General features: G+C 39.6%; 1 protein-coding gene across 4 annotated transcripts; it reads right to left on the reverse strand.

The window, feature by feature from the left end:
• Positions 1-369: 369 nt before the first annotated feature.
• On the reverse strand, positions 370-25,187 carry RAE1 (ribonucleic acid export 1). 4 transcript variants are annotated; one of them, XM_042462562.1, is made up of 14 exons: positions 25,067-25,187; positions 22,318-22,414; positions 20,089-20,193; positions 18,197-18,289; positions 17,765-17,851; positions 15,149-15,235; positions 13,029-13,100; positions 12,595-12,702; positions 10,255-10,361; positions 10,075-10,150; positions 8,074-8,268; positions 5,645-5,730; positions 2,875-2,908; positions 384-2,540 (listed from the first exon to the last, which is right to left on the reverse strand). In XM_042462562.1, the coding sequence occupies exons 2-13, from the start codon at positions 22,405-22,407 to the stop codon at positions 2,905-2,907; spliced, it is 1,110 nt and encodes a 369-aa protein (XP_042318496.1). In that variant the 5' UTR covers positions 22,408-22,414; positions 25,067-25,187; the 3' UTR covers positions 384-2,540; positions 2,875-2,904. The 4 variants fall into 4 exon arrangements, with proteins under 4 accessions (XP_042318499.1, XP_042318495.1, XP_042318496.1 ...); XM_042462561.1 differs by having other exon boundaries at positions 379-2,908; XM_042462565.1 differs by lacking the exon at positions 12,595-12,702 and having other exon boundaries at positions 370-2,908.
• Between the last annotated feature and the right edge of the window lie 417 nt (positions 25,188-25,604).

Below are 25,604 nucleotides of genomic sequence, written 5' to 3' on the forward strand. Positions count from 1 at the left end.
TCATTCATCATGTCCCTCTTGGTTACTGTATTCATCTACTCTCCTTATTTGCAGGCTACAGCTTCCTTACTGCCTTTGTCCACCAACAACCATAGTTAAAACTGGACTTGCCACTTCATTTCCATACACACGATTTTGAACTGACATTCTCACACAGAACTGCCTTATATAGGTCTGTCTCCTCACAGTCCAGCAAATGCATTTGAAGTACTTTAGTCTACGAAAGCTCATGCTGCCCGCTTCTTTCTTTCCATTAGTATCAAAGGTGCTACAAGACATTACATACACTTACATTTCATTTACAGTAGAACTGCCTTTTAAAACTGGCCTTCATTAAATGCTCCACAAACTTAGCAAAAATGTGTTAAAGCAAAGCCTGCATCCATATACTTCCTTGACATTGAATCCATCATTGAGAAAGACCTACAGCATTAATTATTCAGTATAAAAATCCTCTTTCTCCAAGCTTTATAATATCAAAGTTTATAAATACAGCAAAACAGATAAAGCACTATATTATTATGAATTTGATAATGGGGTAATTTACTCATTACAAGTCCTGTGTTCCAGTCACTAACTCCAAGAGTCCATGCTTTATCACCTACATGCCCATTTTATGCCCTCTGCAACCTAAGATCTTGTTCTCACGTTAAGGCCATTTATAACTACCTGAAGTTCTCACCCACAAGTAACTACTAGCTTTTCTTTCTGGACATTCTAATATTTGATCTTCTGCACATAATTCTTGTATGTGTACAGAAAGACGCAAACAGAAATGCAAAATACAGCAAGACAAAATACAGTCGGTATACTGTTTGCATGTTTAATTAACTTCTAGTTAATAATTTGAACAGAACTTATCAGAAATCATAAGCAAATTATTTAGTATATATAAGCAATAAACTGTACAACATTTACTAATGAAGGTATGGATTTACAAATTAAAAATACATATACCTTCTAATAAGTTGACAGGCATACAGTCATTAGACCCTAACTGACAGAAAAGCTCTGTTTACTTATAAACCAAATGTTTAGTAATGGCAGTAGTAGTAATCAAAAGTGTTTGTAAATACATTTGTACATTTGGAAACAAAATATCTGAAGTGGAAACAGGAAACCTTGACTTGAATTTCATTGGTGATTTAAATTATCAAGCTTTGATTTAACCTGAGGCACTCTTAAGTTTAGTCACATCCATTACAACAGGATAATGAGTTTTATAATAGTTCCCATCTTCTTCCTCACATTTCTTTTTCTTCAAAAAACCACATCAACAAATGTCAAAATTACCTAGCAACATTGTGTACAAAAAAGTAATCAACTCAACATAATTTCAAATTGATCGTCACAATTTTCTCTTCACATGTTTTGGTTTGCATGTTTTACTGTATTTGTGTGGCCACTCAATTATGTACGTTGTTTGAAGGATTACAGAACTTTAATAAAATGAAATACATTATTAAAATACAATATGTTCTTTCCAAGACCGAAGGAGACAAAGCAATTAATAGTGCAGATAGCAATGAAAAGATGAATCATAAATTAAGAAACCAGATTGTGAACAACAATCAAGCAAACACAAGTTTTTAAAAAACTGGCTGAATAAACAGTCTTCATCTAGTATCAAAAGAAATAATAAAGATGGCACCAACAAAAATTTCTGTGGAGGATGCTCTGTGGCCAAAAAAGCCCTCTCCCTCAAAGCTATCTCCCTCACTTCAACCGGTGGACACAATTTGAGCTTCAGGAGGGTTTTAAGGACTAGGTAAGGTTATTTGGAAAAATTTAATTTTTCAGCTAATGCCACTGAGAGTTTTAGAAGTTTGAATTGGGCTTTGAAATAGACTGGCATCCTGTGCAGTTGAAACAGCTGTCTTAAGATGGTTGAAAGGCTCAATCTCAATTAATATCCTGCAGCTCAACTTAGGACCCAATTATTAAAGGCAACCTCACATAGATGGCATTGTTTTAGTCTCAATGGGAAGTTCCCAGAAGGCTAGCTGTGGCTAAGCTATCTCTACCAAAGTACAGTTGCAACCGGTGCATCAGCTGAAGTTTACAAAATATGCTTCAAATTACAGAGGCTGCTTGAGTGTCTAATGACAGTGATGGATCTATAGGTATAACTGTCAAACAGTACTTCCCACTCCCAATCTGTGTAGCCTATCCACAAATCAACATGTCTTTCTAAAACTACATAGCGTATCTGCAGGTAAGAAGAATATATAGGTCATATTTATCCAGATCAACAAATAAGAAATATATCATGTTGTATTCAAATAGCAATCTGCACCTTATACAAAGTACTGGAATAACCCAGTTTATCACTTCAATTCTCCTACATGATACTCAACTTTGATCTCAAAGATGTTGCAAAATTAAGGTGGCAAAAAACAAACAAACATTTTGATTAGGTTGAAGTTCCCATGTTGTTACAGACTTGCGAGAGTAGTCCTGAAGAAATTCTCTCAGCTTGGGCGTGGCAAGTAAAAAGTGAATGCTTCAGACATATCTGAATACTATTGCATGAGTAGTTCCTGGGAAAAAAATAGCACCCACCACACCGAATATGCCTAATGTATTAAATGCACATTACACTTACAAGTACATAAACACAAATATACTGCAAGCCTTCTGAGTGGCTGTAAGAAAAATTGGGTAAATTTTGCTCTTCAAACTTCACCCAAAGTGCCTGTATCACAGAATACCTTTTTGTTTTACTACACTTTAGGTTACAACAATACTTGCTAAAAAGGGAAGTAAGTACAGTATTTTGCTGGATTCACTACACAGATAAGCAGGCAATAGCTCTAATGAAGCCAGGGAATATTTGCTCTGCACAGATCACACGCACACACACACAGTTGTTACCTGCTAGACTCTTATTGACATCCATAAGATTTAACTGCAAAATGAAAAATTCTTTTTTTATAATCAGAAAGATTGAACATTACATCTCTAGTACTTTATTTATAGTTCAGCAGCAAACTAAGTCTTAAAAAGAGCCCCCAAGACAACACAGGTGAACACTGATTCATAATCTAGCTCACTGCTCATGAGAGCTAAAGGCTACACAAGGAGATCCCTTCCTGAAGGATGGATAATGCCAATTAACCAAATGCAGAATTTGTATTAGAAGCCTATAATTCTCAATTTGCTTGCCCAATTGAAAAGTCTGATGCCACCTTATTTATAAGCTATTGTGCACATTAGGCTACATTCAAATTACTGGTCTACATGGCACAGCCGCTATAAACACAACTATGCATTAATAAATCTATGGCACCATTAGAAGCCATGCTGATGTGTAAATTGCATGTGAATTGGCAAGTGCAAAAATAAATAAATCTTCAAATAAAATGCTATGTCATATGGAACTATGTATTGCTTCAGTCCTCTTCACATATCTCATGTTTTGCTGAAATTGAAGGTTTTAATCACCATTCCCGAAAAAGCAGGATGCATAGGGTGAATTCTGTGGCATGGTGCCAATTCATCTCTACTACAGAGGAAGAAGGAAACTCAGTGATAGTCCGCTTTGTATGCAGAAGATCCCATATTAAATTTCTGGCATCTTAAGCAGGGACATAGCCAGGATTTTGAGAAAGAGGGGAGGGAGGGTCCAGACTAAGTGCCACCATTATAATGGGGCTTGGGTGTGGCGCCATGGCAGCACGCACCATTCATTGTATCCAACGGAAGGGGGGCGGACCCCACGGACCCCCCCCCCCCCCGGCTACGTCCCTGTCTTAAGTTCAGATGCTTTCAACTAGTAGAACTCAAGAATGCTCTTCTCTGTCTGACACCTGAGAGAATAACTGACAGTCAGAAAAGATAATACTATGACAGGTGAACAAATATCTCAGATCTGATTTAAAGCAGTTTTATATGTTCCTATCAGGGGAATACAAGCAACTCATGGACACTCTTGATTATGCAGTGTATTATGAAGCTAAGAAAGGCAGCAGGACTGCATGATTTTAATATAGACTTTCCCTTTTCATATCAGAATGAAAGTGAGGCTGCAATCCCATAGTCACTTACCCAGGAAATATGCCTCATGCAAATCTCTTATTTCTGAATAGATATATGTAAGGCTGTGCTTCCAGTGAATGGAATATTTACCTTCTAGTGAATCATTTCTGTACAATACAAACATGTAAGAGACTGACTCCCATGGAGTCTTTTAATAAAAGTAACTGTATGTCATCTATGGCTATTTTCCTGCTCATAAATGCATATTCCAGTTCAATACGCAGAGTGACAATTAACATGAAATACCTTTTAATTCAAACCTGTTTTATTTAAATTGTAGCAAGTCTTACAACACATAGGATTACAGTACAGAGAAGTTTGGCAGAAGCATCATTGTATACAAATTCTGGTCCCTCGTTTTAATTGCATTCATTTTAAGTGGAAATAAGTATTAAGCTTGACAAAAGAAAATCCTTTGGCATTTGCACAACAGGTTTTCTAATGAAAATAAGCCTGGACTATATGTTCAAAATGAAAACCTGCACACCATTTCTTCTTGGTTGTTCGTTGATGCTTATATTAGGCAATGGTAGAACTGTGGAGTTACAAGAAAACCAGTCTATCTGCTTAAGGGAATCTGAAAACAAATGTATCTGCAACTACTCAGGGCACAGAATCAGTTTGTTTCTTTATTTATTTATAACAGTGATCATATTATGAGCATACATTCATCTGAAATGGTTCTTCCCTCCACATATTTGCTATTGCAAAGACAGGCACAGTGCAGTCTTAGAATAGCATCTTGTTCATCCAGTGTTTTGTAAACACTGACATGAAGAAATGAATAGCAGAGTTCACAGAATCATAGTCATATCGGCACTTCTACATGACAGGGAATCCCTGGGTCTGTAATCAGTCTCCCAACTGCTGCATATTACCATGCCTCAAGAGAGGATCTGCAAACTATTTAGCTCCTAGAGACTGACTCACATTACAAAACTATATCCATAGGCACAGTCTGAAACTCATGAAAAAGGGAAAATAAATCAGAACTGAACCTTACAGAATTTAGATCTGAAACAAGGTATCAGAAATCCCTGCGTGGTCTATCTCAGGTTTTTGCCTAAACATATAAGTCTGCTCTCAAGTGGAAAATAAAACGTGTAAGATTTTCTGCCCTCCATAATCCTAGCACATATTGTTTTATTCTAAGTGGTCAGCTGTTTAATATTAACTTTATAAGGGGGAGGGAATAGTTTACAATCACAACTGGTCCCCTTTAAATTATTTTCCCAATCTTTGTTAGCCCAATTCTACATCCAGCAAGAAAGCGAACTGTTTAACCCTGCATTTCTGAATTATTCATAATATACACTTCATCCTGATAAGAAGTTATTTAGGATACAACTGTGGTTTCTTGGTCCAAAGCAAACATTTTGCTACTATTAAAAACACTGGCAAGTCTTCATGCAAATGTCAGACAGTCCTGTACAGCATTGAACACATCGCTCAAAAGGATGCTTTCTAGCCAGTAAGAATGTGCTTTGGTATTAATCACACAGCCCCCAGCTGAGGGTTACAATCCAAAATGAGTAACTGGGAAGAGACCAGAGGAGGGCACATGTCAAGAAAACAGTTCGAAAAGGATGGTCTGAATGATACTCACTACTTCTTATTTCTTGGTTTTAATTCTTCAGCAGCATTTCTCAAAAAAATATAGTTTTTCTTTTGTGGGTTATAGAACTCATGCCCCTGTAAAAGTAGTTGAATTAGTATAGAGAGGTAACAACTAAATGTAAAATGAAGCTTTTTAAGTAGTCACACAACCTAACGACATTCAGCCACATGCAATTTTATAATTAACAAAAATTCACTTTAAAACCCTACAGGGCTCATATCACAGTAGAATAGCTATGTTCTCTGCACAAGATTTAAAAATAAGGAGACAAACCTTCGATTTATGTATTATCATGGGGGTGGATGCAGGGACAACACAGGTCCCCCACCAGAGCTGGGTGGCCAAATCTCCCCCAACATGCCTTTACCCCCTCTTTATTATTATTTAAAATCTTTTTTATGGTTTGTGCTCTGGAAAAAGCTCCTTCCAAGAACTAGAATCTGAAGAGGCTTTGGCTTGTTTTATGACCATGATAGGCCCTTTTTGTAATCAGAAAAAAAAGAAGAAGAAAATAACATAAATTTAGGAAAAGCAGCAGCCTGAAACAGGACAGGGGCAAAACAGTTTATGGTACAAAACATAAAATAAGAAAAAAAATTAATCCAGTGGATTTAATTTAAAATATTTAAAAATACACTAAACACATATTACATATTTTTTTTAAAAAAAATCCTTTTCACAAGAGGTACACATTTAGACATTTTTATACTTTGAATTACTCTTGGCATCTTTGCGAAGTCTAACACTGGAGGGGAAATACACAACGTCATACTATAGGAAAGTTAACTAGGCACACAAAAAGCAGCCTTAAGTGAGGTCTGACCCATCTAATTCAGTGTAAATATATTGGAAATAGCTCTCCAATGTTTCAAATACTAAATCAGTTCTAGATGATCAATGGCCAGACCTCACATAAAGCACCTTCCCACATGCCTTTCCCAGTGCTAATTGAAGATGCTAGAGATAAAATCTGGCTGCTCTGAGGGAAAGACAGAATATAAATGAATCAAACAAATAAATTTCCACATGCAAAGCATGTGTTTTACAATGAACTACAACCCTCCTATTATATATCAGAGATGAACTCAACATTATCTAAACATTTTCATACATGAATAACTTCACATATATCTGCAGATGTTAACAGTTACATTTCAAGCAGAATTTGTATGACAGGGTCAGCTGCTTATTTGAAACATCTTAAGGTTTCATATGGTCAGATATGGCATTCTGACTACTGTATATACTCATGTATAAGTCGACCTCATGTATAAGTCGCGGGCAGTTTGTGGATCCAAAATCATGGATTTTGATATGGCCCGTGGATAAGTCGAGGGGCAAACACTGGAGGATGTTATAAAAGATCTAAAGGGGGGGGGACAAAGCACCACTTCCCTCCCTATATTTCACTCTCTGGACCTCTCCCAAGCATCAGTCTCAGCATGGAAAAGGGGAAACAAACCTCAGTGTCCGCGCACGCACATGCACGCACGCACGCACGCACGCACACACACACACACACACTCTTCCCCTTACCAAAAGCATCTCCAAGGCACATGGCTTGCGAAAAGGAGGACAGACCCCACCGTCTCTCTGCTTGTCACCCCCAGGACTCCAAGGTTCAAGGCTTTCAGGAATAGAGGACAGGGCTTTCTCTCTCTCTGCTTTTCACCCCCAAGACTCATGACTTTCAGAAATAGAGGACAGGGCTTTTTCTCTCTCTGCTTTTCACCCCCAAGACTCATGGCTTTCAGAAATGGAGGACAGGGCTTTCTCTCTCTCTCTCTCTGCTTTTCACCCCCAAGACTCATAGCTTTCAGAAATAGAGGACAGGGCTTTCTCTCTCTCTCTGCTTTTCACCCCCAAGACTCATGGCTTTCAGAAATAGAGGACAGGGCTTTCTCTCTCTCTCCTTCTTACCCCCAAGACCTCCAGGCAAAACGGGCAACAAGCCTGGGCATACTTTCTTTGTGTTCCTTCTCTCAAGCAGCAGCTAGTTAGGTCTGGCTCAGCAGGAAGGCTGAGAGCCTGAGATACAGACAGACACACACACACACACACACACACACAGAGGGGGGGGAGAGGAGGAAATGAGAGCTGGCGCCAGGGCTTCAAACAGGGAGCCGTTACAAGGCTACAGAGGAAGGTGGGCATTTCTTCTTTCACAAAATTTATTAGCATTAACTCATTGACCCTTCCATAAGTCTACCCAGGTTTTGGACTTCATTTTGGGGCATAAATTTTTCGACTCATAGTCAAGTATATACGGTACATTCCAGTAACTTTTCAATACCACAAATAATGTTTCCCTTCTATGACAAGAGACTTCAGTCTGATAAAGGAAAGATAAAGGGATGATGAGTTTTTCCAGTGATAGCTACTGGACCACTGCTATCTTTACATTTCTTCCAACTTACCTTTGACCAATCATAACTGGAGGCATATGCAAATATGTTGCCATTATGGTTGAAGCAACAAGCAGATATTGGCTGGTCCAATTGTTCTGATGTTTTTAGCTTTGTCCGTGCATCTTTATCCCAAAAGCTGAATCTACCATCAGAGCCTACAGTTGCAAGAGTACCATGGGCTGGATGAAAGGCGATTCCATTTACCTTATGAGTAACAATTAATTTAAATTTAGTTTAAACATATTTATTCCACTCTACATCGGAAAAGGTCACAAGAGGGGTTTATATAATACAAATGGCAAACATGACATTTTCTCTGACTTACATTCTAAAAGACATTATGCAAAATAAAAAAGGAAAAAGGAAAACAACTAGATTTTTAATGTTGCAAAGTTTCCATAATGGACCATGAATGGAAACATTTTAGAGGAAAAGGAAAAGCCAAATGGGGCTGGCCTATCAGCACAGCCAATGGAGATGCTTTCTTCCTTATCACTTCCCAAATTAATACACGCATTATGTAAAACTGCAGCAGAGGGGATCAGATACCTCTCCCAGTGTTGTTGGATTGCACTTCCCAGTACTGCTTACCAGTGGCTACGCTGGTAAGGGTTGCTGGGATGTACAGTCCAACATCACCTGCACGTCTACATGATTCCTACCCAATATAAAACAAAGCAGTCATACAATACATGCACAATTCCTATAAAAGAAATGTTTTATATGCTTTATGAGTCTATATTAGGAGTTTTGGTCATTTGAGACCATCAAGAAATAAAGCCTCTATAATGGACAAGGAATATCGCTTTTTCCTACTATGGGCTGGTTGATGGTGGCTCCAGCACCCAGAGATTGTGGATCTCCTCCAACTATGTGCTTCCTTACTTTTATCACTGAACAAATTAAAGCCATTAACTTATAAAGGAGAAAACCAAAAGATACATTGAGGGACATCCTTAGTTCAATACTTTAACTGTTTGGAGTAAGAAATAGGTGTTGCTATATTTTAAATGTATCCAAATAAAATCTCATTAATGTTCTCACCATAGAATGACAGTCACAGAGGATGAAATGGACTGGGGCTATGTAGCTCTTGCTTTAAAACTGCACTGCCTTACTTTGGGTCTCATTCAGTGAACATGCTAGAAAAGGGGCAAGGATTCTCTAGCCCACAGACCTAATTTGTCTTGGTTCATCAGTCTTTAAGCCTATGCTCCTCTCCATCCCTGAACTCCTGCTTTCACAAAAAGGACAGGAAAGCAAGCAGGTGACAGCCTCAAAAATTACTCTTCAAGGCTTTGGTTAAATCTGCTTGGCCCTTTCTTGCCTTCTGCAATGGAAGTTGCTGCAGAAGGAATGAAGCTAACTGAGAATTCAGCCATAACCTAAGAGGGGGAGCTCCTCAAAAATCTATCCCAAAACCTCTGCCTAAGGTTTGATGTCCCCATTGGCGACGAGTGGCAGGCAAATGTTCCTCTCTATTCAGCAAAAGGCATGAAGTTCCATGCCCCTCTCTGCATGGAGGAAGACAGAATGGGCCCAATAACATGAGTGCTCATGGAGGAGGGAGACATGCCCTGGTATAATGCAGCCCTCTACAATGGGTCTGCGGCATGGTGGGTAGAATCTGGTCTTCAAGACCAATTTTGTTATCTGGCCCTGTGCTAGAGTATGATAAAATGCTAGGAGAGCATTTTAAGATATTGGAAATAATTTGTAAAGAAGCAGTTATGAATCTCTGCTCAAGGCAATGCAAAAATGTCATTTTTTAAAATCCCAAAACATATTTCACTAGAAGATAAATATCTTGAGTTGACAATGAAGCATGCAAAAGCTCTTTGCTTGCTGCCAATCTGGTTGTTACAGATGTCACTTTTCTCCCTCTACACAGAAAGTACAAGTTGTCTCTGTAGGGACAAAATGTCAAAGAATAGAGGGCCCAGATTTGACATCATAGCTATATTTAACTACCCTAGAGGATACTTACTTCATGGCATGCGAAATACTTACAGCATATATATCCTGAGGTGCAGATGTGTTTGTGCCATTGGATCGATGACATTTGAAGGTGAAGTTGTCTTTGGCACTGAAAAAAACACCAAAGTTCTTAATTTCAAACTTCACACAATAACCTACTTCTACAAGCCCCATGCTTCAGAAGCCAAAAGCAGCCCATTTCAAGACACTTACGGATTTGGTGGGTTAATGTAATGAATGGCTACTCGTCCTTCAATGCTTCCAAGGGCAAATCCTGTTGGTTTGTTCACTTTGTCTTTAAAAATAGCCACACATCGATGCTAAGTAAGAGAGATTGTGTTTTAATTAGATCTCAGAGAACCTAACTATTAACTCGGCTGGGCAAATTCTGCAGGTGTACAACATACCATGGAAGCTGATAATCAGTTAGAGTTGCACAAACAATTCACTGATTGTCAGAACTATATGCTTCTAATGCTTTTGACCAACTATAGCTTAAGTAAGAGAAGATGCAGAACTAGGAACTAGATAATTCTATTGGGCTTAAGTACTACCATGTATATTCGTCTTTAAGTCTAAAAATGTATGCCCAAAAATTGACAGTAAATCCCAGGTTGACTTATTTACAGGTCAGTATGATAATGTGATAGCAGATCTTTCAGATTTCTCCTGTGGTGGGAGGACAGTTTCTTTTTCTCTCATCCCAAGTAGAAAGAGTCCTGAGGGATTAATTGCTTTTAAACAAACTAACAGACTCTCTCCCGCCATCTGGTCGCCACTACCTGGGTGAAGGCTGAAACCAAAGTTGAAACAAACAACCTCAGTTAGAGTCTCTCGTGCTGTACACACACATGCACACACTGAAGGAAACTCCAAGTTTTATCCTTGATTTATCCATGGGTCATGGCAAAATCCAAACTTTTGGCCCCAAAACCTGACGTTGACGTATACATGAGATCGACTTACAGATGAGTATATATGGTACTTTCAAGTTGATAACAGAATAAACTGAAACTTATTTCAATGCATTAGAAATTACATTTGTCTTACTAGACAGCATGAATATTTAGTAGCATTCATGAATGATAAATTCTGTTGGAAAGACATAACTCAGTATATGTATTTTTTGCATTTATTGGTGCTTGTAACTACAAAAACAGGCAGCTATAAGTCAATGACCCATTTTGAATATCATACAAAAACATGCTTTAATGTTATGCAAAGGCAGGCATGGGCCTTGGAATTGTGTCCTCTACTCCTCTTATATAGTAATAAGGACAAGATAAAGCCATTCATCTTCTTTTTTAAAAAAAATATTAACTGCAGGTATTCCCCAAAGTACAAACTGCCATTTAACCTATTTTTAAAAAACAAGCCAGGATTGGGGTGGAAGGGGAAGGAATAGAGAAACCTAAAGCTCATGCTTACTCATAATAGGCTATGTCTAAAAGAGACCACAAATTAAAAGGTCAGTGTTAAACTGGCTTTGTAACCAAGTGGCCAATTGCAGTGACCAAGATTTGCTTAAGGTAACAAACACTGTTAGTAAAGTCTACCTATCAATTAACAAATAATCCAGCACTATTTCTTCTATGTAAGGCATGCAGAAAAAAGAAACCAGCAAGTGACAACACTTCTACAATTTAGTGGAGATGGGCAAAAAACAAGTATACTGTAATTATCCAGATTTTTAAAACTTTTGAATGTTAACTACTGAGCCTCAAGTGTTTTGTCCAGTTATACACAAACATTGTGGTTAGAGAGGTCTTAGAATATTTAACTCTTTCAAGTTATAGCAAAGCAATGCAGTCATTATTCTGCCCACCAAGGGCTAAGAATAAACCAAGTTTATTTTCTTGATTTGAAGTTATCCCAGCTGTATTACTTTTATGGCATTTGCTGCTAATGAAATCAAGTTTCCATGAGAAATACAGATTTAAACCTTTGAAGACTTTTGGGAGCCATTCCCTCCCCTCTTCCCACCCAGTGTGTACTGCTGGCTACATTCAACATACATAAATCTAGCATTCCAAAAATGGTGCAATTCAGTGAGTATATGCATGAAGGCTCAGTTTAGATTTCTCAAACAGTAGTCCACCACACCACATACTGCTTTGTTTTTTGAAACTGAAGGGACTTTCAAAGCATAGCTGTATTATGGCACTGAGACCAAAAGTCAAACAAAAGTAAAAAAGAGAAGAAAAATCCTACCACATAAGACCATGCTTTCCAAGACACATCAAACAGCTTTTTATAAATTCATCTGAACAGATTTTGATCTCTTCTAATAATTACTGACTGCTTCTATTATTTTTATATGACTTTTAATAAACTTATTCTCCCAAAAAGATTTAAAACATTACACTTGCTCTTGTACTCATCAAAACAAGCTATGACTTTCTACAATATAAAATCATGGGTGCATTCCAGTGATGCAAAATTATATAAATGAAACAGCAGTCATCAATACATTTTTTGAATATGAGGTAAATATCTAAATATGATTTTATGAGACCTAAATCCTGCCAACCAAGATTTAACTTTAGTTATTACCTGATGTTTAAGTGGAGAGTCTATTCTTCTAAATTCAGAAGGCTGATTCTCTAACTGATAAACTATCAAGCCTCTCTCTGCAGTAGCCACAACAGCCATGGGATATACCTTGGAACAAGTTGATCATTTGAATTACAATTAATTGCTATAAAGATAGCAGTCAAGAAGACAGAAGTTAAAAGCATTTACAGGAGCATATGAATTCACATTAAGTCACTCACTCGCAATAATGATGTGTATTAGAAGCAATTCATTTTGCAATATACAACTGCTGCGCCTCCTACCCACCACAAAATAAATCTTTTTATAACAACATGTGATACAAAATCTAATTATTAATGTACATTACAGTAACAGGCCAAAAAAAAATGGCAAAGGAAGGCTTTCCCCCCAGCAAATCCATAGATGAACATCTTTGGAACTCGTTCACTTACTACATCAGCACAGTAGCACCGTTCAGGTAACTGCAAAGTCATCATTGGAGTCGGTGATCGTGTATCCCAAAACTGTATAAAAATCAAACAAGATATTAATAACCCCCCACTTGAGATATTGGATTGACTGTTTTAAAATGAAACAGCTTTGAGTTGCCTCCATGCCATTAAGAGGGCTGGTTCTAGGAAGCCTGTATATTCCATATACCATGATGAACTCGAGATATTCTGTTTAAATACAATCTGAGTAAGCTGGTGGCACAGTGGCCTAATTAAAGGGCAGCAAAGAACTTTACAGACAAATATGAATAGATAAGAATAGCATATTAATATGTTTACCATGTTAAAATTCCTATAGGAAGAAAGTTCTATATCACTACCAAGGTCCTGGAAAAATTCACATACATCTAAAGATTTCTTAAGATACAGGACAGCACTCTTTACATACTGTAAACCAGAGCTTGGAAAAGTCACTTTTTAAACTCCCAAAATCCTGTAGGTAATCTCTTGTGAAAAACTTTGGGATGTATAGACCTAAAATTAATTATTCTAAGCTCTGCACACAGTTCTCTGCACTAAAGCATCCAGAGAACCAACAGCCTCACAGTAAAGGCTGTTCGACAGTGGAACACACTCCCTTGGAGAGTGGTGGAGTCTCCTTCTTTGGAGGTCTTTAAGCAGAGGCTGGATGGCCATCTGTCGGGGATGCTTTGATTTAGATTTCCTGCATGGCTGGGGGTTGGACTGGTGGTCTCTTCCAAATCTATGATTCTATGATTCTATGGATATACCCCATGCACAGATGGTACAAAGCCAGAACTTGAAACAATTATTGATTTTTATTCCAACTCTCAGCTATCGTGGGCAGAAGTGCTAATATTCTCAAAGCTGTAGTCCAATAATGTAACTTTTCCAAACTATGTTACAGATTGGAACTGGGCAGGGCAAGGAGACACTACATGATTAATAATAATTACTGTATTGTTTCACTTAAAAAAAAACTTTTTTAGTTTGTTCACAAAATAGTTAATAAATTAATTTGGCTTTAATGTTGACTTTTTAGTCTTTTTAATAATCAAGCTTCGGTTGATATGCCAGCTGCGTCCCTACCTGGACAGAAAGGCCCTTGAAGCAGTGGTACTTGCACTAGTAATCTCTCATTTAGATTTCTGTAATGTGCTCTACTTGGGGCTACCCTTGTACCAAGTTCGGAAGCTTCAATTGGTTCAAAATGCGGCAGCCAGATTGGTCACCGGGACACTGGGTTTGACCATGTAACACCAGTATTGAAATCTCTTCACTGGCTGCCAATTAGCTTCCGGGTGCAGTACAAAGTGTTGGTTATTACTTTTAAAGCCCTACATGGATCGGGCCCAAGTTACTTGTGGGAATGCCTCTCCCTACATAAGCTGCCCCACACTCTTAGAACATCTGGAAAGTTTTTATTGGAACATCATGCCAGGTTAATGACAACCTTTCATAGGGCGTTCACTGCCGCAGTCCCAAAATTATGGAATGGCCTACCACTATCTTAGAGGCGTTTAAGAAGGCACTCAAGATGGATCTCTTCCGGCGGGCTTATCCACCAGACTCCATATAAAAGGTTATGACGATCGCCCCACTCTTGACTATGATTGTTGGCTAATTGCTGAACTGCTATTTTAGAGAACTAATAGGAATGTTGGTGAATTCAGTATTAGTATTTTGCACTATGCATCATTTTAATGATGTAATTCCGCCTCAATCTGTGGGAAAGGCAGGAAATATAAATAAACATCATCATCATCATCATCATCATCATTATTAATGTGTAAGCCACCTTGAGTCCCAGTCTTGTGAAAAAGGCAGTATATAAACAAAGTTAATAACAACAACAGCTTTCCAAAATGAACTCTTGGCTGACCTGACAATCAAACCAATTCAAACCTCAAACTCTTAATGTTCAACCCCAAGACACTTATTAGGAAGAAAGCTCTCTGAACATGATGAAACTTGTTTCTTTGTGTGTCACTATGCTATATAAACAGACAAAACTTCCTTTATAACACTTATTACATAAATTTCAGAAAGCATTTTCACAACAGGACAGCAGCTATCATTGGAATTAAAATATTGCTTACTTTTAAAGTTTTATCCCAGCTCCCAGTCATTACACAGCTGTAATTGGGTGCTTTAATCCAATGGACAGTCTTTACAGGAGCTTCATGCTAAAGAATAAACAGGTTTTGAAAGACAATGGGATTCGGTCTACCTAAGGATCATTTCTGACATATCTTGAAATAAGAATGCACCGCTTTCTCTCTCTTCTGAAAAGAGAGCCTAGCTTCCCCTTGCCTTTGTAATCTTTTTCTAGACATACTTATCAGGAAACACAATTTTTAAAAACTTGCCCAGAATATAAAAGAAAAGATACAATGTAATTTCATACACATCTAATCAATCAATTCTAGTTTTTACTCTCCCCATGGCCCTGAATAAAAGAGAACGATGGATGGATATGATTCTGAAACTGAATCCTAGGTACAGTGGGACCTCGATATCCGCAGAGTTGCCATTCATGGATTTGAGCATCTTTTCTTCCTCCCTTCCTCCCTCCTTTCCCTTCTGAGGCTTCTGCCCTGGGCTTGGCTTCAGGGGTGGTTTGGAGATGGAGGCTGAAGCCTTGTTGGCTGCAGGGAATCGGAACCAGGGCTTGGATCTCAGAGCCCCCGACCCCAGGCCCAGTACCCGGGAGGGAACCTCCAGGCCCCTAGACCCAAGCCCTGGCACCAGTTCTGGCTCCCTCCAGCCGACAGGGCTCCATCCTCCACACCCAAAGCCAAGCCTGGGGCAGAAGCCTCAGATGGGAAGGAAGGAAGGAGGTAGGTAGGACTTCAGTTCCATTGTCCCCAAGTGCGGCACAGCCACTGGGGTCAATGGGACGTGAGTATCCACAGATTTTGATATCTGTGAGGGTATGTGTATAAGGAATGGATCTGTCATGGATATCAAGGTCTGACTGTATAAAGTTATATATACATATATTATGCAAAACACTGTAACTCTCATTCCAGCTCTATCACTTAAAATGTGTTGCATTTAATCCTACAATATACTGCAAGATGACTGATTATTTTTATTAGAAAGAAAAATTAATATTTGTTTGTCTTGAACTTAACAGTTCTTAATGTCACTTGGGCACTAATTCAGACAACCATATTCTCCCATCTACCTCACACTGTAACCTTACTACACAGTGGACAATTCATAGATCTTTGTATGCACATGTACATACATGTGTCCCCCACTTTTTGACGACTCACTCTTCCAACTATTCTAAAGTATACCCAGAACCTGTACATTCAATGCATTTTTTAAAAAAAATTATCACACATTGAATTTTTTAAATTTAGAATGAAAGGATGGGTCATTGAAAAGGGTTGAAAGACCAGAGCTGGGGTCTAGTGCACATAAGACAGGTACATTAAAGAGGCACTTTTGAGGCACTGTGGATGAATTAAAAATAAAAGGAAATGCAGTCCCACTAGAGCCTCATCACTTGATGTAATTTTCCAATATTCCTCTTTCCCCCCTCATGGGATGGCTGTTGCTTCAGCTTTTCCTTGCCTTAGCTTGGCCCCCTCCAGCCCTTGAGTTGCCTGGGCAGGAAGAAGGGAATACTGTCCCAGCTCTGCTCACCCTACATGTCTTTGTGTGTGTGCCTCCACCTGTCCCATCAGCCTCTCCTCCTCCGCATCTGCTGCCTTCACTCAGCTGCTCAAAGGCAGCTATGCTTACTGCTTCTTCTACTGCTGCCACAGCTTTTCTTCATGGCATATGAGCAAAGGGAGTGGATTGCAAGGGAGAGGATGCAGAAAGACTAATGGGACCAGTGGAGGTACATACAAACACATAGGGTGAATGCTGAGGTAGTATTCCCTCTCCCTGCTCAAGCTAATGTGACTAGTCAGTCTTTACCATTGGGAAGTGTGGAGGGGGGATGAACCACCTCCTGGGTTCAAAGGAAGGGTCTCTCTCTCTCTCAGTCTCTCTCTCACTGTGAATGAGGGATTCCCTTCTTTGCGAAGAAAGCTTTGCCTTTTTCTTTGGATTCCCTGGTTATCTGACACGTTAGGCATCAGAACACATGGCATCAAAACACATAATGGTTTTTCATTTCAACAATTTCTGCTTTTTGACAGTGCTCCCGTACCTAGACTGTTCTGCTATGGGCAGATGATGTCAGATAAATAAGGATTGTTAACCAGTAATGATATTAGAACAAAGCAGCAATTCTTTCAAAAATGGGATGAGGTGATGGAACAACGAGGAAGTAATCTCTCCTACAAATGTAAGGGGGAATCAATGAGCACTCCAAGTAATAATAAATAAATAATAATAAATAAAACTTTTATTATATACCACTTTTCCTTCTGATCAAAGTGGTTCACATAGTATCAATTATATAAACATATATCACAGTACAAAGCAATATAGCACAGAATACAATACATCAACGGGTACATCAACAATTTTACATAAATAATACATTTAATCCATTCACTAACACAGAAGTGGGCATTCTAATTGCATTAAGTATTGGTACACATATTTTTTAATCATTATAAACACAAGAATCTGTACCAACAGTTAATTGAAACAACTCTTTAATTGAAACAAATCTTTAACTTGCAAGTTTTTCTTTTAAATAAAAGTTACTGTTCCCCTTTATAGTAGATTCTGTTTGACAATCATACCTGTGCAATTTGTATTGCCTGGTTACTGTTAAGATCCCACATCTTGGCAGTTTTATCACAAGATGCTGTGAACACTTTACTTCCATCCTATGGAATGTCAGAGAAAAAAGTTTTGTTACTTCATAGCATCTGTTTGTCTAAATGGAGTTGATGATGATGTATTCCACGGCAAAACCTTCCCACACTCACAGAAAAGAATGATAGATTCCCATGATCAGTTTATTTATTTATGCAAATTATATTCTGCTTTTCTCCCACATGAGACCCAAAGCAGCTTATAGTGGATGACAGGCCCATTAGAATGGAGGTGCATCTTTCACCCTTCTCCACTGAAGGAAAAGTCAAAGTTTTGAGGCAAGGCTTCTAACATCTTGACACCTCCTCCCCATCACAGATATTTAAGAAATTGCCAGGTCTAATAAAGGAACATACATCACTCCAGCAAACATCTAGCACAGGTCCTGTGTGCATCTGTTGTGCTTTCGGAATAGTCTGCCCATTATCCTGGACCTCCCAACATCGTACCTGAAGTAAAAAAAAAACCCAGAACATTTTAACGTACAATTCATTTGTACACTTGTTCCTCCACATTTGAGGCTTTGACTTTGCAGATTTTATTATGCACGGATTTTATTAATATGTTCTCTCTAGAAATATCTAGGTCCTCCAGCACAACTCTATGGTCAACTTTAACCAAAAGTCGAACTGAAGGACATAGAGATTCCTAGAGAGAACACTCCACTAGGCATTTGTAGCTCCTCCAGAACAATTCTATGGTCAATGTCTGGCAGATGTTGACCAGAGAGTTGCACTGGAAAACCTAGAGATTCCTAGAGGCAGTCTCTTAGGTAAAAACATAGTGTTTTTATTATTTGCGTTTTTTCCACATTTACGGGGGTCCTGTGCCACTAACCCCAGCGAATGTGGAGGGATGAGTGTACACCACTTTTAATGTATAAGCTTATACCTTATTTATTCTTGCAAGAATCCTTAAGACTAGTTAGTTATCCTTATCTTACATAATGATAATGAAAGCAGAGAAAGGCTGGCCATCCAGTGAGTGTCCTAATTTAGTTGAGATTTTAATAAAGGAGATAGATAGCCACCTGTATAACAACTAGACCACACTGGCTATCATTTTCAGCATCTTAGTATCTTTGTAAGCAAAAACAATGTAAAATGATCTGACGAATCTGAACTTCATCCACAAATGCTCAAGTAGCAGTAAATACAGTGGGTGGACTCAGGCTCAGTCAAATTTAGAAGAGATCCTCTAATCAATGGGACAAGTTATGCATTACTAATTTGCCCCTTTGTTTTCAACAGAGCAAATTTAAACAAAATTAAATCTGGATTCATCTCATTATTTATGATGGGCTCTTTCTGCAACAAGATCCTATGCATGCTTACATGGAAGCATGTCTCACTGTTCTCAAAAGAATGTAATTTAAAATTAAGTTTGAACAAAACTGCCACTTAACGGGAATTTTGTCTGTTCAAACAATTTTTTGTTTGAAGGCTGGCCCAGTACCATCAGGGGCTGGCCTGAAGAAGGAGGCTCCTCCCTCCCTAACTGTCATCTTTCGGCCTCTGAGGGAGAGAATAGGCTGGCCCAGTACCATCAGGGGCTAGCCTGAAGAAGAAGAGCCCTCCCTCCGGTCCATCTGCCTTGGTCCAGGCCTCTGAGGGAGCGAAGAATGCTGGACCTGATTCCCTCCTCCCCTCACCATTCCCTTCTCCTTTTGTGTCGTGTCTTTTAGATTGTAAGCCTGTGGGCAGGGAACTGTCTGTTATCCCCTCTGTTGTAAACCGCTCGGATTCCCAGTGATTGGGCGGTATATAAATAAAACCTATTATTATTATTATTATTATTATTATTATTATTATTATTATCCATAGAAAGGCAAATCAGACTAGACCTTTGTGCTGCAATCCTTACCAAGGAGTATGCCCCAGTGAACTGAATTGACTAAGTTCTGAATAGACATATATAGAATGTCAAGAAGAAATATGTGTGTAAAAACCTACACAGTGAAAAAAAATGCAAATAAAATTTCTCTTCCTACTTTCTCATTTAAACTAACCCAGTTAGACAATTACTGGTGTATTATAATAAGAGGTAACAGATATTATATTTTAAAAAAAACCCAGTGACTTCCATACTGGCAGTATAGTATTATTCAGTTTGCCTCATAATGGCGGTCTGGTTACCTTCACCATTATCCTCTCATGGTTAATATATTTTGTCTGCAAGAAACAGCCATACAACTGGGCATGTTGAGCACATGGCTTGGCTCAGTACCTTCTTTCATTTTTTTACTTACATCATTTGCCCATGATCCTGCAATAAGGAAATTACCCGGCAATGTTGGGGGACTGAAAGCCAAACAACCAATGCTATCATCAGGTGGTGATGTAACTTCAATATCCTGAAACAAAACAAAAGTTACACATACTTTCTAATGCATGTACACAACATACATTTTAAATAGTTAAAAAAAATCAAACAAAAAAGTTTCACAATTGCAAAATTCTTGGAAGTCATACCAAATACCCACAAGCAAAATAAAGCTGTAGCCTGCCCTATCATAGACTCACCTGCATGTAAACAACACTAAGGCTGCATGCATCCACACTGCAGAAATAATTCAGTTTGACCCCATTTTAGCTGCCATGGCTCAAGGCTATGGAACTCTGGAAATGGTAGTTTGCTCCACTCGCTCTGATGCTACAACAAACTACAATTCCCAGAATCCTATAGCTTTAAGCCATGGCAGTTAAAGTGGGGTCAAACTGGATTATTTCTGCAAAGTGGATGCAGCTTAAGAGGCAAAGAAATAACTTACTTCACTGTATGCAAGATACAGTCTTCTATGTCTACAGCTTTACATAACCATACACTTTATAAACAGAAGCAAAGTACCTATAACGTACTGTGATTCCGGCAAAAAAACCTTAATCTGATGTGAAGTCGAAGGCTTTCATGGCCGGCATCCATAGTTTTTTGTGGGTTTTTCAGGCTATGTGGCCATCTTCTATAAGAGTTTATTCCTGACTTTTCGCCAGCATCTTCAGAAGATGCCAGCCACAGATGCTGGCGAAACGTCAGGATTAAACTCTTACAGAACATGGCCACATAGCCTGAAAAACCCACAAAAAACAAACCTTAATCTCATCATTCACATCATTCTACATGTACTGTATAACATTTTGAACTGTAAACATCCAGGGATAGTCATGTTGGCCCTTTACTGTAATAGGAACTATGCCTGTATTAGGACTGTATTAGGAGTACATTTTCATTGCCAAATTTTAAACTGAATTTCTACCCTGCCTTCCTCTGGCATAGGACTCAAGGCAACTTACAAGAAATTTAAACAAAGTATGCCTAAAAATCTTGTTTATACCAAAGTTAAAAAGCAATTAAGTAAAGCTAAAACTAGTGAGCCAACTGTGCACTGTAAATTTCTGATTTGGCCACAATGGCAAGTCTTAAATCCCATTTGGATCTCTACAATTCTATGTGACTGGGGAGGAAGCTGCTTTCCAAAAGGTGTTAGAAAGTTCAGCTGATCCAAAGAACAGCAGCAGACTGGGCTGGTTACAGTAAGCACACAACTCTGATTATAAAAGCCACATTGCCTATCTGTCTGGTTCTTGACACAGGTTAAAGTGCTAAATATGGCCTTTAAAGCCTTGCTATCTGAAGGACCATATTCTCCCATATGAACCTGCCCAAGTTCTGAGATCTGGGCAGGAGGCCTTCTCTTCATCTCATCACCCTCACAGGTATGTGTGATGGGGAAGGTAGGAGCGGAACTTCTTGGTGGTGAATTCTAGGCTCTGGAACTCACTTCCTTGCAAGGTTGGACTGACAGCATTGTTGTTGTCTGTCCTCCAGCAGTGAAAAACCCATTAAAATTTTCTGACAGGCTTCTGGAATATATTTTTTAAATAATAAAGCTGGTAGGAGGATTTCAATTATTTTTAATGTTATCATTTGGTTACATTTTAACATATTAAGCTTAACTACAACCCTGTATTTATCTATATTGTTTCTTTAATTTTGTAAGGTGCACTGTAGAAATGAAGCAGTCTGACACCACTTTAGCGCCTTCCTATGGAACCCTGGGATTTGTAGTTTTACAAGGTCTTTAACCTTCTCTCCCAATGAATGCTGGTGCCTTGCCAAACGACAAACCCTGGGATTATGTAGGATGGCATCATGGCAATTAAAGTAGCATTGAAGAGAATTATTTCTACAGTGTAGAAGCATCTTGAGTCCCAGCTCTGGAGCAAAAGCACGATAGAAATAAAATAAAAATAAACAAACAGCCTTGGGTGGAGGCCCACAATGCCAGTTGTGAAAGAAACATAAATCAAGCCATAGCTATTCTAACTTTTCCCAAGGAATTGTTCACATATTTACAGACTGGGATACATAATTGCTACTGTTATTTTTGGTACTTGAAGGTATTTGAGATTTTTATGTATGAACTTGAATTTTAAAAATAAAAATTATATTTCTCCCCATGTGAATAAAGGCTGAATACCTTCATTGGATTGTGGTTATCTGTAGCTGTGCTGCCAAACATGCTGGTGCCACCAGTTCCGAATCCTGATGTTGACCCAAACAAACTCATTTTGGCCCTGTGAATAACAGAGTTGAAAGCATTTCAGTAATTTGCTATACAGACTATTTAACACATAAATCCACGTACAGGAATGACACCCTACAAATAAATGATTTAAATTGACCTGAATTAAAAGGGGTTCAAAGAACAATCCTATTCATATTTATCTAAAAGTTAGTTTAACTGTGACTTTCAAGTACATGCACTCATCACAAAAGTCCAAGGCTGCCAATCTATACTTACCTAGAAGTGATTCTGAACAGTTGGTAATTATTTTGGTGCAGGTTTGTACAAATGTGTACACTATAATATGGCAGTGATAATTCCTCACACTGTATAAGTTTTGATGCCTTACTTCAATACTCTCAGACAAAGGCTTGAGTTCCTTAGAGGAAGTAGCATGTCTCATAATGCAATGCTTCCTAGGCTGCATTCCCTCCGCCTCCAGGTGTCAGGGACTCTATTTGTGCCTATTAGGTACAACTACTTCTTTCTATCCCAGTAACTAAAGTCTTGCAGAGTCGATATAACACCACTTTGAGCAGCACTATCATAATAGTTAAATATCACAAATTATATTGAGGCATACTTTATAGTGCTAGTTCACACCAGGAAAGAATCAAGCCTTGACCCTTAACCAACCATTTTCCTTCACCTACCAGCTCATTTGTGCAATTTACCTTACTCTCAAATGTCAATAATGGGATCATAAATACATTTAACATACTCAGTGGCTAAAGCAGGGCTGGTGGAAGCTTAAACCATTCAGATATTTTTCACTATAACTATAATGCCTTACCACTTGTCACGCTGTCTGAGGCATAAAATATCAGGAGGGTCGAAGGCTCTCCTAGCCTGGACTAAAGGGAGCAGAATTGTGGGCAAACTTTTCCAGTTAAGAATATGTATTTTAAAGTTTGCCTCGTAACAAGAGGTTGAAAACACCACTTATTGGCTGCTGCAATTATGGCATCAGTCTCTCTTTTCCCAACTACTGCCAAAAAAACTCAGCATCTTTTGTACTGGTTTCCTATGCTTATTACTGGCTGCATCCACCCTGGTGCCCCAACAAACTACAATTCCCAGAATTCCATACCACTGAGCCATTGCAGTTAAAGTGGCGTCAAACCAGATTTTATTTCTGCAGTGTGGATGCAGCCACCGTCTTTGGTTTGCTGTTCCCAGGCTGACACCAAAATCACAGCTAGTCCATAGGGCAACCAAGGTGAGTTGTTTTTGGTGGAAGCAAAACGGGGACTGCTTCTCCAGCCAAGTCTGTGACTGTTGGGGGGAACCTTTTCAGAAATTAACTTCTGTTCTCCAGTCAAGCCTTCCTCTTCCACATCCGGGAACAAGGTGTGTGCAGATATGCGTGTGCGATGTGTGTGTATGTGTATAGACAGCAGAGACTTTCCCCCCTGTCACTCAAATTTTAGCTGTTATCCCAAAGTTGTATTAATTTCTTTGCCTGTGTCTAAAGGAACCTTCATAGCTGCCATACCTTGTGAAGTTTTTGTGGGATGGACCCAAACATAGCCTGCAACGCTACACTCACTTACCTGGGAGTAGGTACTACTCCTGTCTACTACTAATCATGCTTTAAACAGGGTGACCAGGTGTCCCCACTGCAAAAGAAGACAAGGTACCACAAAATGTAGGACATTCAAGAAAAATGAAGGACATTACAACATATAACAGCTAAAACACTCACAGAAATATAAACTCCTGCTTCTTTGTCATATTCATAGCGCTGGAGGAGACCGAAAGGGCCATCCAGTCCAACCCCATTCTGCCATGCAGGAACTCCCAATCAAAGCAGCCCAGAGAGATGGCCATCCAACCTCCTCAATATGACATCCCTTCAAATATTTAAACAGGGCTATCCATCCTATCACCTCTTAACCTTCTCTTCCCCAAACTTAACATTCCCAGCTCCCTAAGCCTTTCCTCATAGGGCATGGTTTCCAGACCCTTCACCATTTTGTTCTCCCTCCTTTGGACACATGGCTCCAGTTTCTCAATGTCTAAATCTACAGCGCTATATAAGTAAAGCATAATGATAATAATATCCTTTTTGAATTGTGGTGCCCAGAACTGGACCCAATATTCCAGGTGGGGCCTGACCAGAGCAGAAGAGAGTGGCACTATGACTTCCTTTGATCTCTAGACGCAGCCTACAATCGCATTGGCCTTGTTAGCTGCCGCATCGCACTGTTGACTCATGTTCCATTTGTGGTCTACTTGGACTCCGGATCCCTTTCACGTGTACTTTCGTTCAGCCAGGAGTCCCCCATCATCCTATATCTGTGCATTTCATTTTTCCTGCCGGAGTCCCTTACATTTCTCTCTACTGAAACCCATACAGTCCAGGGCCATTGAGCGGTTTCTGGGGCCACGCCAGTCTCTCTGTCAGAAGCGCAATATAAGGCAGCCACCCTTAATGCTGAGGAGAGGCCAGGGCTGTGGTTTCAGCCTCCTCTTTCAGGGCTCACAACAAGCGCTAACTCCCAGAATTCCATAGCCCTGATCCAGGATCCCGAAAGGAAGGCGGAAGGGCCACAATTTAGGACGGGAATGAAGAGGAAAGAAGGGAGGCGGGCGAGGGCAGCGAACCGGAGCTCCCCCGGCGCTCTGAAGCGGGGAGAAGGAAGGGACCTGGAGCACCTACCCTGCCTTGCTCCCACTTTTTCCTCGGCGGCGACAAGGCAGGCTCAGCCTCCCAGCACAGGCCCGTCCTAATTGCGCATGCGCCGATGAGAAGCACGTTGACCAGCGCCCAGCAGCGAGGCTTGAAGGTGGGCGTGGCCCGCGGCAAGGGGCGGGGCCGGGAGCGTTCTATCCGCCATCCGTCCACCAGGAGGACCAATAGGAGCACAGCTTTGGGCGTTCTCCGTCGTCAGCGTGGCGGGAACCAGCGAGGCCTAGTAGTTTTACGCTGTAGGTGTTGGCAGCGAACAAACAGCCGAGTGGCAGGAGCGGGAAATCAGTTACCTTGCGCACCATCAGAAACAGCCAGTTGAACCAGGCATCCCCAGATTGTATGCAGACGCGGGAGAGGACGCGGACACCACTTGACCCGCCTTCCTCACATGGTCAGCGGCGAGGTCGTGGGTTTGATATCTGAGGTCTTGATTAGAATCAGAGGAGGAGGGAGGAGACCCCAAGGGCCCCGGTCCAGTCCAGCCCCAGTCTGCCATGCAGGAACT

This window comes from Sceloporus undulatus, chromosome 4 (assembly GCF_019175285.1).
Source record: "Sceloporus undulatus isolate JIND9_A2432 ecotype Alabama chromosome 4, SceUnd_v1.1, whole genome shotgun sequence".
NCBI lineage: Eukaryota > Metazoa > Chordata > Lepidosauria > Squamata > Phrynosomatidae > Sceloporus > Sceloporus undulatus.

Coding starts and splice junctions, on each gene's coding strand:
- RAE1 (XM_042462561.1), bottom strand. CDS start 22,407: ATGAGTTTGTTTGGGTCAACATCAGGATTCGGAACTGGTGGCACCAGC. Junction 15,236..17,764: donor AGGCAATACAAATTGCACAG/GTATGATTGTCA, acceptor TTTATTCTTTAG/CATGAAGCTCCTGTAAAGAC. Junction 10,362..12,594: donor ACTCTCCACTTAAACATCAG/GTAATAACTAAA, acceptor TCTCTTACTTAG/CATCGATGTGTGGCTATTTT.